The 15,242-nt window shown below is 35.7% G+C and overlaps 1 protein-coding gene across 1 annotated transcript in view; it reads right to left on the bottom strand.

The window, feature by feature from the left end:
* Positions 1 to 1,585: 1,585 nt before the first annotated feature.
* Positions 1,586 to 15,242, bottom strand: part of LOC149205033 (uncharacterized) — a 98,978-nt gene continuing 85,321 nt past the window's right edge. Inside the window, exon 2 of the mRNA XM_089393406.1 lies at positions 1,586 to 1,933. Coding sequence (XP_089249532.1) covers positions 1,747 to 1,933 — 187 coding nt within the window. The 3' untranslated portion in view covers positions 1,586 to 1,746. The remainder of the gene's footprint in view (positions 1,934 to 15,242) is intronic.

Raw genomic sequence — 15,242 nt, 5'->3', positions numbered from 1 at the left:
TAATTCAGGTGGTAGTAATAATTTAACAAGTTCTAATGTAGTAGTTTTTTGAAGTTGACCAACAAGTTGCATCCAAATCCATATAAGCTAGGTTGGCCCTTGGGTACAAGATGGGAATGAAGTATATGAATCTCATCTATGTTTGGCTATTATCAATTTGGGGTGTTATGTTGATCAAGTGTGGCATGATGTTCTCTTCATGACTGATAATCAATGATCATATATGATGTTTCAAGGAATGTGTGGCTATTTATTGAAAGTTCATTCAAAATGTTAGTAAGATTGCAACACCTATGATCTCTCTGATGAAAGCAAATAAGAGCGATTTGGGGAAAATGGCAGTAAAAGAGAGTTTTCAGATTCTTAAAAGATGAGGAGAAGAAGCTCCGGTTTAAGCCCATGAAGACTAAGCTTTTGAGTAGTACATAGGAAGGTTATCCCCTAATTACTACAATGAAAATCCTAATGAAGCAAGTAAGGGATTGTGTTCATCATTAGGAATTATATCACAATATGAAATTTCATAAATCCTACATCAGTGGAGGCATTACTTGACTATCCAGCGGGTAGCGGGTTCCAAAATCCAAATTCCAGTCTCGACGCTCGTCGCTCGACTGTCCACTGTCCAGACGGTGTCAGCTCCAACTCCTGAGTGGTTTTCCAACAAACTCCAAGCCTCCAGGCTCCAACGTTTTATGAGGCGGCTCCAATGGAAAATGAAAATGTTAAACTACGCGACAGGTTAGGTTTTAACTTTTGTCAGGTTGAAAACGTTAAAAGCTTTTTCCACCAGCGTTTTTCCCATTCCCGGCGCCAAGTTACCAATTGTTTTTGGCTTGAAGGGTTTCAAAAATCGATTCGTTTCCGCAAAATCGTGATCCGTAGCATGATTTCCGTGATCCGGATCCGAAATTTCAAAAACGTTTTAAAAAAACTCCAAAAACGTGAAGGATCTATTTCCCAAAAAAAACACATTTCCAAAAAACTGAAACGGGACTGATACGGATCCATGTTGTTTTCAGGGCAGATTGTACAAATTTCCGTATCTGAAACGGGGATAGGCGTTTCGGAGGGTTAGGGCCAGCGTTTCCAGAAACTTAGATATATATGTTAGGAATAAGAATACATTATATACATCAGTACTAACAAGGTCAAAGTTCCAAGAACATTTTAGTTAACATATTCATAGAATTTCCATTAAGCTTGATGTATGAAATTCCACCATTCTCGTTTCCTTCAATATTTATTCTCATTTTGATTCCAACGTTTCGAATTTGGAGAATCTAGATATATATTTCCACTAAGGGACTTGGACTGTAGTCAAATTTGGCATCACACAATCTTGTAAATGATTTCCTAATAAGCTCCCATTCTTCCAATATACTATGTAAGCAGACCCTGCTAGACAGAGTCATGTGGATTTGACAGAAAGTACATACCATTGCTAAAGAAAAGCAAGTCATTCATATTTCTAAAAGCTATAACTAATACTTACGCACATGGAAAACAGTTTTAAATCAAATGAAACGGACAGTAATACTCTTCATAAATTTACAAGCTTGCCACAACAAATAACGTGCATTGATAAATAATCTGTTTTCTTTTAGTTTTTCGTCTCTAATAGTTCAGTGAGTTCAGATCTGCCTGATATTACAGAACCACCTAAATTTCATATAAAGAGGTGACATGGAAATTTGGGACCATTACATAGTTTTGCGTCAGCATTGTTCTGTCACTCAAAATCTCCTATGAACCCATAAGAAAAAGTATCTTCTGATTCCTTGATTCTTCTCTAGCAAATATATTTGCTGGAAGTCCTGACACGTAGTTTGAAAATCTCTTAACATGCTCCAAGCTAACTTCATTCAGGTTTGCTAATGGCTCCTTCAATCCATACTGCTGACCATCAAGTTCACATGACAGGTCTTTGTTGCTGTTCTTCAAAAATCAGTAAGTTTAGAATCACCGTTAGATATTACCTTTCTGAATCCCAGACCCAAACAAAATTTGACTGCTCAATGAGTCCCTCCATGTAATTTCCCTTGGGATTGGGAACAGAGACTAACTCAGTGGCTTAGCCATTCCCATAGGCTATAGATTAAAAAGTAATAATGAAATATCAGAAAATTAGTTAATTAAAAAGTGATTAAGAAAAAGAATATTATAATTTATAAGTCACTTTATTAAAAGAGGAAAACAACCCATGGTATCAATATTTCTTTCAATTTTTATTTTATACCATTTAAGGTTTTTATCACAAAATAGACCAAACACGAGATAAAACAAAAATAATTTTATTGATCAAAATAGTGACGACTCCAATCCTCTTGTACAACAAATCAGGCTCCAACCTTGAACAGATCGAAGCTCCTACTTGGTCAAACTGAGGACTCCAATCCTCTCAACAACTTCCAAGCTCCAACTTGGACAAACATTAGGACTCCAATCCTTTCAACTCCAAGCTCCAACTTGGTCAAATCAAATTTTACAAGAAATACTTCAAAAGTGTTCCAAAATGCCTACAACAAATGCTTCATGATTGCCTTCAATAATGCTTCAAAATAGTTGCTCTAGAAATGTCTTCAATTGGCTTCAAAAACGATCCAACTCATCTTCAATAATTCTTCAACAAAGCTACACCAAAGATGTCTTTAACAAGTTTCAACAGTGCTCCAACTGATCGTCAATGATCCTTCAACAAAGTTGCTCCAACAAGGTTTCAGATCTTTGGTGAATTGCTTCGAATCTGCTACAAATGAATCCTTTCCAATGTTCAACCTGTTCCAGAATCCAAAATACGGTAACAAAACACAGGTCTGAAAACTATCTTGTAGCAAGCTTCCACAGGACCAAAAATGTAGCTGTCACAGTTCTGCACTTAGATCAAAATTGCATAGGTCTACTACAAACATTTCGCATGGATGAAACCTGGTCACAAGTCTTGAAATTTTCCCACAGTCTCCTTTCAAAGGGGCCGAAAGTCTTCCCATGAATAGGCCAAGGTATGTGCCCTATTACAGGGTCTTTTACAGGGCCAAAAGTTGTGGTGTGTCTACCTTGCCGCAGGTCTCCAAAGGGGGCCAAAATATGAATTCTTGTATTAGCGTCAAGGCCAAGCACAGAAGGGCCGAAGTCTGAGGTCTGGTCGAACCATAGAAGAGCTTAAGTCTGGCTCAGAAAAATATATAGACTGCTCCGAAAACAAACCACAGAGAAATATAACAACTGCTACAAAAAATATCACCCAAAAGAAAACTCCTTGATTCCTCGTTTTGCCTTCTTGAACTGCTACTTAGTTCATGATTTGTGAACTTCTACACCTTCTCACTTCTTATCAGAAATCTTCCTTGTATCCTTGATCGAGTTGATGGATGAAATGGAGAAACCAAAACTTCTATTTATACTTGTTTGACCATGATTTAAAGAGACACGTCCATTGGAGAGGAGCCAACTTGACTTCATGTAGGCTGACTCATGTAGGCTTGACAAAATATGGGTCTTCAACTTCTAAATTCATTTTCTCTCCAACGAAGAGGAGTTAGGGGGCAAGTAAATGCTCGTTGGAAAGGGCTTGAAGTCTTCTATGAGCCTATGACAATTTCATCCTTAGCTGAAGTTCCTTTGACATCAATAACAATTAATTTCTCCAAAAATCTCCCCCTTTGTTATTGATGGCAAAAATCTCTTCATATGCTTCTCCCCTTGTCATATTCTCCCCCTTTGACATCAATGGCAAAGGGATGCTCTAATGGGATGCAAGAGAAATGATCCCCATATTTTCACAAAAATGTTCAAATGCTTCTCGAGGTAGGCATTTTGTAAAAAAATCAGCAATTTGCTCTTTGGTATTGACATACTCCATTTTGATGTTCTACTAACGTTGCATGAAGCGGGGATGTTTTTTGGAAGCTGGGACACGGAAGCATCATTTCCCAGAAATCTAGGAAGTGAAGCGTCTCAGAAGCGTCTACTATATATATATATATATATATATATAGATATATATTAAAAAAAAAATGTCCCAAATACCAAATTAGTTGTAGAAGACATGAAAACATGCATATTTTTACATAAATCAAGATAGATATGGCATCCATGATCCCACTGTATATCAATGATTAATTATTCAAGCATCAACCATCTAAATTTTGTTGACCACTGAAATGTACTTGAAGATTTATTGACTCCATGCCCGAGCAAATGTCAGAGGGATCATGTACCATCAAAGTTCAAATATCATCATAGTTTTTTAACTCTAACTTTTTCTCATCTTTTTCTATGTTGTACTCAGATTCCGCAAGCCCTACAGGGATGATGTATAGTGATGAGTTGAGTCATGTAACAGGCCTAGGTAAATTGGGACGTTGTCATCAAATGAGTTTATTCAGGGAGGTTTTTTTACTTGGTTAAGTATTAGATATTTTCAAGGACTTAATAATTAGTTGAGTTTTTTCCTCCAAGCATAACCCCAAGGTTGGCTTGCGGCTTGATGAGGAGGTCTTGGGTGAGTCCTTGTGTCTAGAGTCATTGTATATTACCGTATTAGACCACTCGTAAAATTTCGTGGAATTTGATTAAGTCTAGAGGTCAATTTTTTAATTTTTTAAATTTCCCACAGGGTGGAAATTTGAATAAATTCTGAATGTAAAATGTAATAAGTGATGCCTAGAGAAGTTGTATGGGATATGTATGGTCAAAATTACACCTCACCCTCAAATTTCTACTATGACACATTTTGCGAGATAAAAAATAATTTCTAGACGCTCAAAACCGACATTTCTTAAGTTTTGTAGAAAATGTGGCAATAAATTAGCCCAACAATTAAAAAAATAGAGAAAAACAAATATCCACACATGCTCAAATGAAGTGGAAATGAGGTGGAAATTCATCTAAAGGTCAAAGTTGAGTTACCAAGTGATGTGGACTCCACATAAGCCATAAATCAAGCAAATCGAATTTTTTTGTGGAGAAGACAACGAGTTCCAGTGACAAGATCCACAATTTGAGGAAAGTAACTCAAGCTTCAAGGAGATATCATGAGTTGACTTGAGATTGGATTAGAGTTTACTTGAGCGAGATGGAGAGTGGTCTCCTACCACTCCACTTCACTCTCCAACATGTCTTCTCATCTAATTCGAGCTCCCTCATCTAGGATTGTGTGGGCCTTGTTGACCACTACCGGTCAACTACCCATAGCAGTACACCCACTTTTCTTTGATAAAAGGGTAGCGCTTGATTGATGTGTTCGTGCCATTCTGCAGTCATCAACAGCTTGATCAATTTATGTTGTAAACATAGTCTGCATGTATAAATTGTAAATAATCTTAGCAGATATGAGTCATGTATGTAAATTGCCTAGGTGGACCTAATTTTCTAAGTGATAATCTATGTTCCGGAAGGTTTTTCGTCTCACCGATCCATGATCGGCAGAGTTTTCCTTCAGCCTAACCCCAAAGCCGGAATGGATTTTGTCATTAGAATCTTAGGAGAATCCTAGTGTGTTAATCTGCTAGATTATAGTTATGTCGCAGAACTGAGTGGTTTATGAAGGTCTATGTCAAATGGGTTTTTCCCCTTAAGATGTAAAGTTGTAAAAGTCATGATGTAAAGTGTCTTGAGGGTTAGAAAATGTTTTAATCCCCTCATAAGTTTTAAGTCTTAAGTCCTAGGTCCTAGGTGTTTTTTCCAAAGGCTAAGTTCGAGGATCCATTTAATTAAAAAAATTAAATAATTAAAAATTAAAAAAAAAGTAATAAAATAAAATAAAAAATAATAAAAAATTAAAGAAAAATTATAAAATAAAGCAAAAACCCTAAAAATAATAAAATAGTAATATTTTTGAGTAAATAAATGCAAAATTTCATTTTTTAATGAATTAACTAATTCGACAGATGAGATTAAGAGATATCTTGATTCTCATCGACGGTCGAGATCATTTCAACATGGATCACTCGAACTAGCCGTTGGGATTTTTTTCCTTTAAATAGGGTCCTAGGGGGTCATTTGAGATCATAAGATCTGTGAGTCTTGTGCTGAAGAAGCTCTCTTGTAGTTCATTTTTTGTGCAATAAAGAAGACTTTGGGGTTAAAAATCTTGCTGGTGTTACTCTTCTGAAAATGCTGTAAGATTGTTCTATTTTTTCTGCATAATTTTATTTTCAGCCATTAATGATAGCTTAATGAAGATTGATCTAGGCACAGGTATCTTGTCTGATCTTTGAGGTTTGAATGATAGTTTAGATTCTGAAATATATTGGCAGGTATCTCCATTTGATCGGGGTTTCACTATTGTTTTCTCCTTCTATGTTGATGGTTGATTTTAAGCTGTGCAGGAAATCATTTTTTCAGATTACCAGGCGTTAGGGGAAGTTCTCGGCTGAACCAGCCAACTCCCGGGTTGTGTTTTCTGAAAGAGCCCAGCCAGTTCTTGATCCCGGGCTTATCATTCGAAATATTTTTTTTATGAATGCATGCAGGGTTTTCTGAAGCATTTTACATTTAAATTAAATTCTGATAATATTACTGCTATTATTGATAAATCTGGCTTCCTAAGAGCTTTCAGTTTGTAAATACTGTAAGTTTTTTCTAGCCGATCTAGGGTTTTAATTTTGTTTTATGCATATATCATTTTTTGGGTGATTTTTTCATTGCAGGTTGCAGGTCTGAGATAAAATCTGGTGGAAAATTTATTTTCTTGCAGGATCTCTGTCTCAGCTATCCAAGGGTTTCAGATATCAGTTGTTTTCAGATCCGCAATCACGAAGCATTCTTCCATCCAAGTTTCCATCCCTGTCCTCAATCAGCTTTTTTATACCTGCGTATTTTTCCTCAGCCACACGCATTCTCCTAATCTCTCATCAAATTTGCCTCAACTTCACGGATCACCTCGGCCCTCCTTACGCTGGCCATTTCTCTTCACGCAGCCATCTTCGGATTTGCAGTTCCCTTTACCTCATCTAGCAACTTCCTAAGCTACCCACGTCCCCCTTCTGCCTGCATCTGTCCGCTCCTTATCTGCTTCACGCGTTTTTCATTTGCAACCGGATCATTTATCGTTGTTCTCCCACCGTCACCTGCAAAAGCCATAAGAGATCACGATTTTGTTTTATTTTACTAGTCATTTTTATACATCTTAGGAGGTTGTACAGTAGTTTTTGGTCTCAGAACACATATACAAGACGAGATAGAAGAAGAAATTGCGATTCAAGGCATGTGGTGGCTGGATTATCGACGTGCAGCGATTCTCTGCGTTCTGTAAGCCATCACGCAGTCCTGTCTGAGGCTGTAGCGCATATGCTGAGTTATTCTGGGGCGATCTCTTCATATATCAAATTTAAATCGAAGTACGTGGCCAACATTCTGCTGCCTCTACCCGTTGAATCACCTGCAAACCTAACTGTGACTGCCGTTGCTGAAGATTTCGTGGTTCTGCATCACTGAAAACTCAGTTGAAATCTGCGTGGGATGCTGGTTGATTCACCTTAAAATCATTCTGCGCGGAACCAGGTAAGCCTCCGCCCGCGTTTTCGTTTTCAGTTAGGGATCTCCGAGTGGCCGAGGCGAGTTTTTTTTTTTTTACGTCAAGTATTGAAGCGTATGGTAAGTTTAGGGTTTAGCGTAGATTTCTATTTTTTTTTTTTTAGTGTTATTCGTAATTCATTAAAATCGTTTGTGTTTATTTAAATTTCATTCTTTTTTTTTTTAGATTTAGAATAGACGTTAACATTAGATTTTAATTTAGGAATTAATTTTTTAGTTAAATAGTTTAAATTTTATCTATTAAGTTTTAGTTTTATTTTTTTTAAATCGTTTCAACTTTTAAGATTTTATTAATAAAAAATCATAAAAAAATATGAAATAGAAAATAAAAATAAAAAAAAATCTTTTTTTTGGTTTAATTCATTTTTAGATGTAAAGTTTCATTTTCATTTAAAAGCTAAAATAAAAAACATAAAAAAATTTAAATTTTAAAATCATAAAAATAATTTAAAAATATAAAAAGTCCCTTTAGTCAGGGTTTTGGTTAATTTTTTAGAACTAAAATTTTAGTGTAGATTTAGATTTTTTTACTTTCATTTAGTTTTAATTTTTGTTTTAAATTTTTGTCTAAAAAAAAACAAAAAATAAAAATAAAAATTTTGGAAACTATTGCCAGATGCAGTCTTAGCTCGGGGACTTATCACGTTTTACTTTTTCCTGCTGAGGCTAAAATTTTGATGTGGGATTAATGTTTATGCTCGAATGATCATGAAATGTAATATCTGGTTAGCATTTAAAATTACGTGGTTGTGTATCAAGCTTTATCTTTCGAAGTTTTAAATTGCTAGATCATCGTTAAAGCATTGTGAATTTACTGGATATCTTGCATTGTTCAAGTTATTTGATGATAAATGATTGCTATACATGGTTTACATCTCTGCAACATCTAGTAAACAATCGTTTAAACATTAAACCCACAAGGCATTGGTCTATTAATTCAGCAAAATCAATCTAGTGCTTGTTTCTTCGTGTCTCCCAACCCAACTGGTCGACAGTGGGTCTTCATCACCTCATAGGGTCTACCCCCCTTAGCCGCGGGAGACAGGCTTAAACGGAGAGATCGGGGATCAAGGTGACAGCCCCCGGTCTGAGCGTTGTCGTGTCAATCTGTGCGACAACATTTTTTGGCGTCGCTGTCGGGGACAGAGTTTTTCTGTTTCTGGTGTTTTAACGATATTCATCTTCTCATTTTTCATCATTCTCATCGTTCTTTCTCATCTCGCGTTTGAGTTGGCAGATTCAACATTTTTCGACGTCATCTCATCTTTTACGCCATTCATTAGCCTGTCAAACGGCCAACATTCTTTGGCGTGTTTTGATCTTTTCATCACCTTATCTTTCGTCATATCAACAACTTCTCTTCGATTCATTTCTTGTTTGGGTGGCGACTCCATTCCATTTCTTTTATTTTTTCCCAGGAAATAAGTCTTCCTCATATCTGCTTGTTGGTTGATTTTTTGGATCCTAGAATTAGATTCATTGTTCAAGTGGCGACTCCACTTCTTTCATCTCTTAATTCTCTTGAGCAGAAATATCTTTCTATCATCCATTTGATCCCTTATTATTCATCATGGATTATTCATTTAAACCATGTCATTTTACTGATAATCTCCATGATTTTCCGAAAGAGGCCATTTCTAAATTATTTAAGTTCTCAGGTGGTGATTCGGTCGCTGTTAGACAGCATTTAAACAGGTTTACTTGTGTAATGATCATATATTGTAGACTTCCTCAATATAATCATGAAGATTTCAAGATGCGTCTATTTGTCCATTCTTTAAAGGGTGATGCTTTGAACTGGTTTAATAGTTTTCCTGAAGATTCCTTCATTTCTTTGCAAGATATTGTCAATGCTTTTAAAGATAGATATGGTGATCCAGATAGCTCGCCTTGTGCAACAAAATGAAAGTAATCTTATAAAAGGTTCAGCTGTCGAAGAAAGATTTCAAGACCATTCTTCATATCAGAATGTGCCATCCACTTGTACCATTGCAGATCATAGTAGTGTTGACAATGAAAAGGAAGATCATAAGCAAATTATACAAGATCTATTGCTACTGGTAAGAAATATGGAGATAAATCAAACTAATTACGCCAATGATGTGAGAACTTTATGCACTCACCTGGAAAAGCGTAATAGGGAGATGGAGATCATGCAAAATCAACATAGTAAGGAAATTGAAGCCATGAAGATTAATCATGACACAGAAATTAGATTCATGCAAAGCAAGATGTCAGGCTTAAAGGAAAATATGACGACCATGAAAGCTGATCATGATAGGAAAATTAATTCTATGCAAACCAAGTTATTAACTATGGATGAAGAAATGACTATCATGACGTTCAATCATAATAATCAGTTAGCTACCATGCAAGCAAATCATAAAGAAGAAATAAACTCTATGCAGTATTTCTTGATGAACGTAAAGGAAAAGAACGATAAAGTAATAAAAGATATGGAAGAAGACCATGTCAGGCAAATCAGTGCTATAAAGGTTGAACACTCTAGTCAGATAAATGCCATTAAAATACAGGTTCAAAAGTTTCAACAATGGTCAAGGGATGAGAGAAACCAGGGGACATCAACAGATCAGGAGCCTTCTCATTTGTTGCAACAAGTTCCATCTTATTATGAGGAGGTCATTGGTTCGATTGAAAGGTGGTTAATTGAAGGTGATCCAGATAAAATTAAAAATGATAAAGAACAAATGCAGGATAAAGAAAGACATGTCACGCATATCTTACATACTTCGTCTGATATCTTTGAAACAAAAAGTTCCATGTCATCAGTGATACAACCTGCCACAAAGAAAAAGCGCAAGAGAAAGAAAATGAGAAGAAGATTTGATACATCTGAAGGCCGCGAGCAGCTTGATTTTCGGATAGAAAAAAGTCCTACCATATGTAGAATTGGACATGGCACATCCGACAAGCAGCCGATAGATTTGCCTGAAAGCAGGCAAATGCTTAGTATACACTATATTGAACACATCTCTGATGCCATGGGGCATCCTTTGTATTGTATTCCTAACCCTACTCCTTGTTTTTTCCGCATTTTCATTTCTGTTTTAGGAATAGATTTACTTTTCTAGATAGCTAATAAATGAAGAGCTTATATCTTTCTTGTGCTTAATGTTATATGTTGATTTTTGGATGGACGCTACTTATGTCTTGTTGTGTGTTGCATGGGTGCAGATTCTGGATTCTCACATTCCTACAGTGCAGCAACGTGTCCCCAAATGGAGCCAGATGTTGACCACTACCGGTCAACTACCCATAGCAGTACACCCCCTTTTCTTTGATAAAAGGGTAGCGCTTGATTGAAGTGTCCGTGCCATTCTGCAGTCATCAACAGCTTGATCAATTTATGTTGTAAACACAGTCTACATGTATAAATTGTAAATAATCTTAGCAGATATGAGTCATATATGTAAATTGCCTAGGCGAACCTAATTTTCTAAGTGATAATCTACGTTCCGGAAGGTTTTTCGTCTCACCGATCCATGATCGGCAGAGTTTTCCTTCAACCTAACCCCAAAGCCGGAATGGATTTTGTCATTAGAATCTTAGGAGAATCCTAGTGTGTTAATCGGCTAGATTATAGTTATGTCGCAGAACTGGGTGGTTTATGAGGGTCTATGCCAAATGGGTTTTTCCCCTTAAGATGTAAAGTTGTAAAAGTCATGATGTAAAGTGTCTTGAGGGTTAGAAAATGTTTTAATCCCCTCATAAGTTTTAAGTCTTAAGTCCTAGGTCCTAGGTGTTTTTTCCAAAGGCTAAGTTCGAGGATCCATTTAATTAAAAAAATTAAAAAATTAAAAATTAAAAAAAAAGTAATAAAATAAAATAAAAAATTAAAGAAAAATTATAAAATAAAGCAAAAACCCTAAAAATAATAAAATAATAATATTTTTGAGTAAATAAATGCAAAATTTCATTTTTTAATGAATTAACTAATTCGACAGATGAGATTAAGAGATATCTTGATTCTCATCGACGGTCGAGATCATTTCAACATGGATCACTCGAACTAGCCGTTGGGATTTTTTTCCTTTAAATAGGGTCCTAGGGGGTCATTTGAGACATAAGATCTGTGAGTCTTGTGCTGAAGAAGCTCTCTTGTAGTTCATTTTTTGTGCAATAAAGAAGACTTTGGGGTTAAAAATCTTGCTGGTGTTACTCTTCTGAAAATGCTGTAAAATTGTTCTATTTTTTCTGCATAATTTTATTTTCAGCCATTAATGATAGCTTAATGAAGATTGATCTAGGCACAGGTATCTTGTCTGATCTTTGAGGTTTGAATGATAGTTTAGATTCTGAAATATATTGGCAGGTATCTCCATTTGATCGGGGTTTCACTATTGTTTTCTCCTTCTATGTTGATGGTTGATTTTAAGCTGTGCAGGAAATCCTTTTTTCAGATTACCAGGCGTTAGGGGAAGTTCTCCGCTGAACCAGCCAACTCCCGGGTTGTGTTTTCTGAAAGAGCCCAGCCAGTTCTTGATCCCGGGCTTATCATTCGAAATATTTTTTTTATGAATGCATGCAGGGTTTTCTGAAGCATTTTACATTTAAATTAAATTCTGATAATATTACTGCTATTATTGATAAATCTGGCTTCCTAAGAGCTTTCAGTTTGTAAATACTGTAAGTTTTTTCTAGCCGATCTAGGGTTTTAATTTTGTTTTATGCATATATCATTTTTTGGGTGATTTTTTCATTGCAGGTTGCAGGTCTGAGATAAAATCTGGTGGAAAATTTATTTTCTTGCAGGATCTCTGTCTCAGCTATCCAAGGGTTTCAGATATCAGTTGTTTTCAGATCCGCAATCACGAAGCGTTCTTCCATCCAAGTTTCCATCCCTGTCCTCAATCAGCTTTTTTATACCTGCGTATTTTTCCTCAGCCACACGCATTCTCCTAATCTCTCATCAAATTTGCCTCAACTTCACGGATCACCTCGGCCCTCCTTACGCTGGCCATTTCTCTTCACGCAGCCATCTTCGGATTTGCAGTTCCCTTTACCTCATCTAGCAACTTCCTAAGCTACCCACGTCCCCCTTCTGCCTGCATCTGTCCGCTCCTTATCTGCTTCACGCGTTTTTCATTTGCAACCGGATCATTTATCGTTGTTCTCCCACCGTCACCTGCAAAAGCCATAAGAGATCACGATTTTGTTTTATTTTACTAGTCATTTTTATACATCTTAGGAGGTTGTACAGTCGTTTTTGGTCTCAGAACACATATACAAGACGAGATAGAAGAAGAAATTGCGATTCAAGGCATGTGGTGGCTGGATTATCGACGTGCAGCGATTCTCTGCATTCTGTAAGCCATCACGCAGTCCTGTCTGAGGCTGTAGCGCATATGCTGAGTTATTCTGGGGCGATCTCTTCATATATCAAATTTAAATCGAAGTACGTGGCCAACATTCTGCTGCCTCTACCCGTTGAATCACCTGCAAACCTAACTGTGACTGCCGTTGTTGAAGATTTCGTGGTTCTGCATCACTGAAAACTCAGTTGAAATCTGCATGGGATGCTGGTTGATTCGCCTTAAAATCATTCCGCGCGGAACCAGGTAAGCCTCCGCCCGCGTTTTCGTTTTCAGTCAGGGATCTCCGAGTGGCCGAGGCGAGTTTTTTTTTTTTTACATCAAGTATTGAAGCGTATGGTAAGTTTAGGGTTTAGCGTAGATTTCTATTTTTTTTTTTTTAGTGTTATTCGTAATTCATTAAAATCGTTTGTGTTTATTTAAATTTCATTCTTTTTTTTTTTTAATTTAGAATAGACATTAACATTAGATTTTAATTTAGGAATTAATCTTTTAGTTAAATAGTTTAAATTTTATCTATTAAGTTTTAGTTTTATTTTTTTTAAATCGTTTCAACTTTTAAGATTTTATTAATAAAAAATCATAAAAAATATAAAATAGAAAATAATAAATAATAAAAAAAAAAAAATTCTTTTTTTTGGTTTAATTCATTTTTAGATGTAAAGTTTCATTTTCATTTTAAAGCTAAAAAAAAAAAAAAAAAAAAATTAAAATCATAAAAATAATTTAAAAATATAAAAAGTCCCTTTAGTTAGGGTTTTGGTTAATTTTTTAGAACTAAAATTTTAGTGTAGATTTAGATTTTTTTAGTTTCATTTAGTTTTAATTTTTGTTTTAAATTTTTGTCTGAAAAAAATAAATAAATAAATAAAATAAAATAAAAATAAAAATTTGGAAACTTTTGTCAGATGCAGTCTTAGCTCGGGGACTTATCACGTTTTATTTTTTCCTGCTGAGGCTAAAATTTTGATGTGGGATTAATGTTTATTCTCGAATGATCATGAAATGTAATATCTGGTTAGCATTTAAAATTACGTGGTTGTGTATCAAGCTTTATCTTTCGAAGTTTTAAATTGCTAGATCATCGTTAAAGCATTGTGAATTTACTGGATATCTTGCATCATTCAAGTTATTTGATGATAAATGATTGCTATACATGGTTTACATCTCTGCAACATCTAGTAAACAATCGTTTAAACATCAAACCCACAAGGCACTGGTCTATTAATTCAGCAAAATCAATCTAGTGCTTGTTTCTTCGTGTCTCCCAACCCAACTGGTCGACAGTGGGTCTTCATCACCTCATAGGGTCTACCCCCCTTAGCCGCGGGAGACAGGCTTAAACGGAGAGATCAGGGATCAGGGTGACAGCCCCCGGTCTGAGCGTTGTCGTGTCAATCTGTGCGACAACAGTCCTCTAAGGAAGAAATCAAGTTGTCAATTGGGAAATTCGAATTTGCATGAAGGAGCATTAAGATTATCACCTATTTGTCTTGGGATTGTCACCATTTGCCTTGGGATTGGCTCCCAAGCTTCTATGTAATAGAGCTATGGGCTCTCACTGCGTAAGGATTGTTACTAGTTATTGTGCTTGCGGAAATGTTGTTGCCTTGTACACTTTCAGAAATATCAATAAAGACTTTGGGGTTTCATAATGAGGTGTTCCTCCTTTTGGAGTGTGATGAATTGTTGATCATTGGTATAATTCTTTTGCTCATGCTTTTATTTAATTTTTTTCCATATGCTCTTGTAGATTTGTTAATGTAGAGCTCTCTTGCATTGACATTTGATTTAGAAGTATGCTCTAGGTATAGAATGCTCTAGTTGGCTTCAAATTAATCGTTAGAGTTTCTTATCATTGTTTATTTTAAATCTATATAGAACTAATTCTTGATTGAAGTTTTGTAGAGGGAACATCTTGTTGGGATCAAAGGATCAAGTGCGAGGGGAAGTTTTTGTAGAGACCAATCCACTCTTGATACATTCTCAAAGGAGCTCTCATTTGTTCTTTGAGTTTTCATAGCCTTATCTTACAAAGTGGTTTTTCAAGGGTTTCGCAACATAGCATGTACCAAGCCAAATACTTTTAAATTTAAATCACTTTTATTAAATATTGTGCTCCAAGTTTTTTTATTTGCTATTTCAAGAGCTTGATAATAGTCAAGCAAAGATGAGAGTTTACTCATACTCTTTAGCTTGGCTCTTATAGATTAGATCTTGTATATATATATCACATTTTCTCAACTAGTTCTCCATTAATATTTGACTTGGTTTTTCCAGCCCATATTTGGAGGATTTGATAACTTATTTGGAGCAGATTTTTGAGGGACATTTTCTACAAACTCATAACAAGTATTTGCAGGACCCATT

This window comes from Pinus tabuliformis, chromosome 1_2, assembly GCF_031772625.1.
Source record: "Pinus tabuliformis cultivar Carrire ecotype Pingquan chromosome 1_2, CPIR1, whole genome shotgun sequence".
Classification (NCBI taxonomy): Eukaryota; Viridiplantae; Streptophyta; class Pinopsida; order Pinales; family Pinaceae; genus Pinus; species Pinus tabuliformis.
This window is presented reverse-complemented; position numbering and strand designations above follow the sequence as displayed.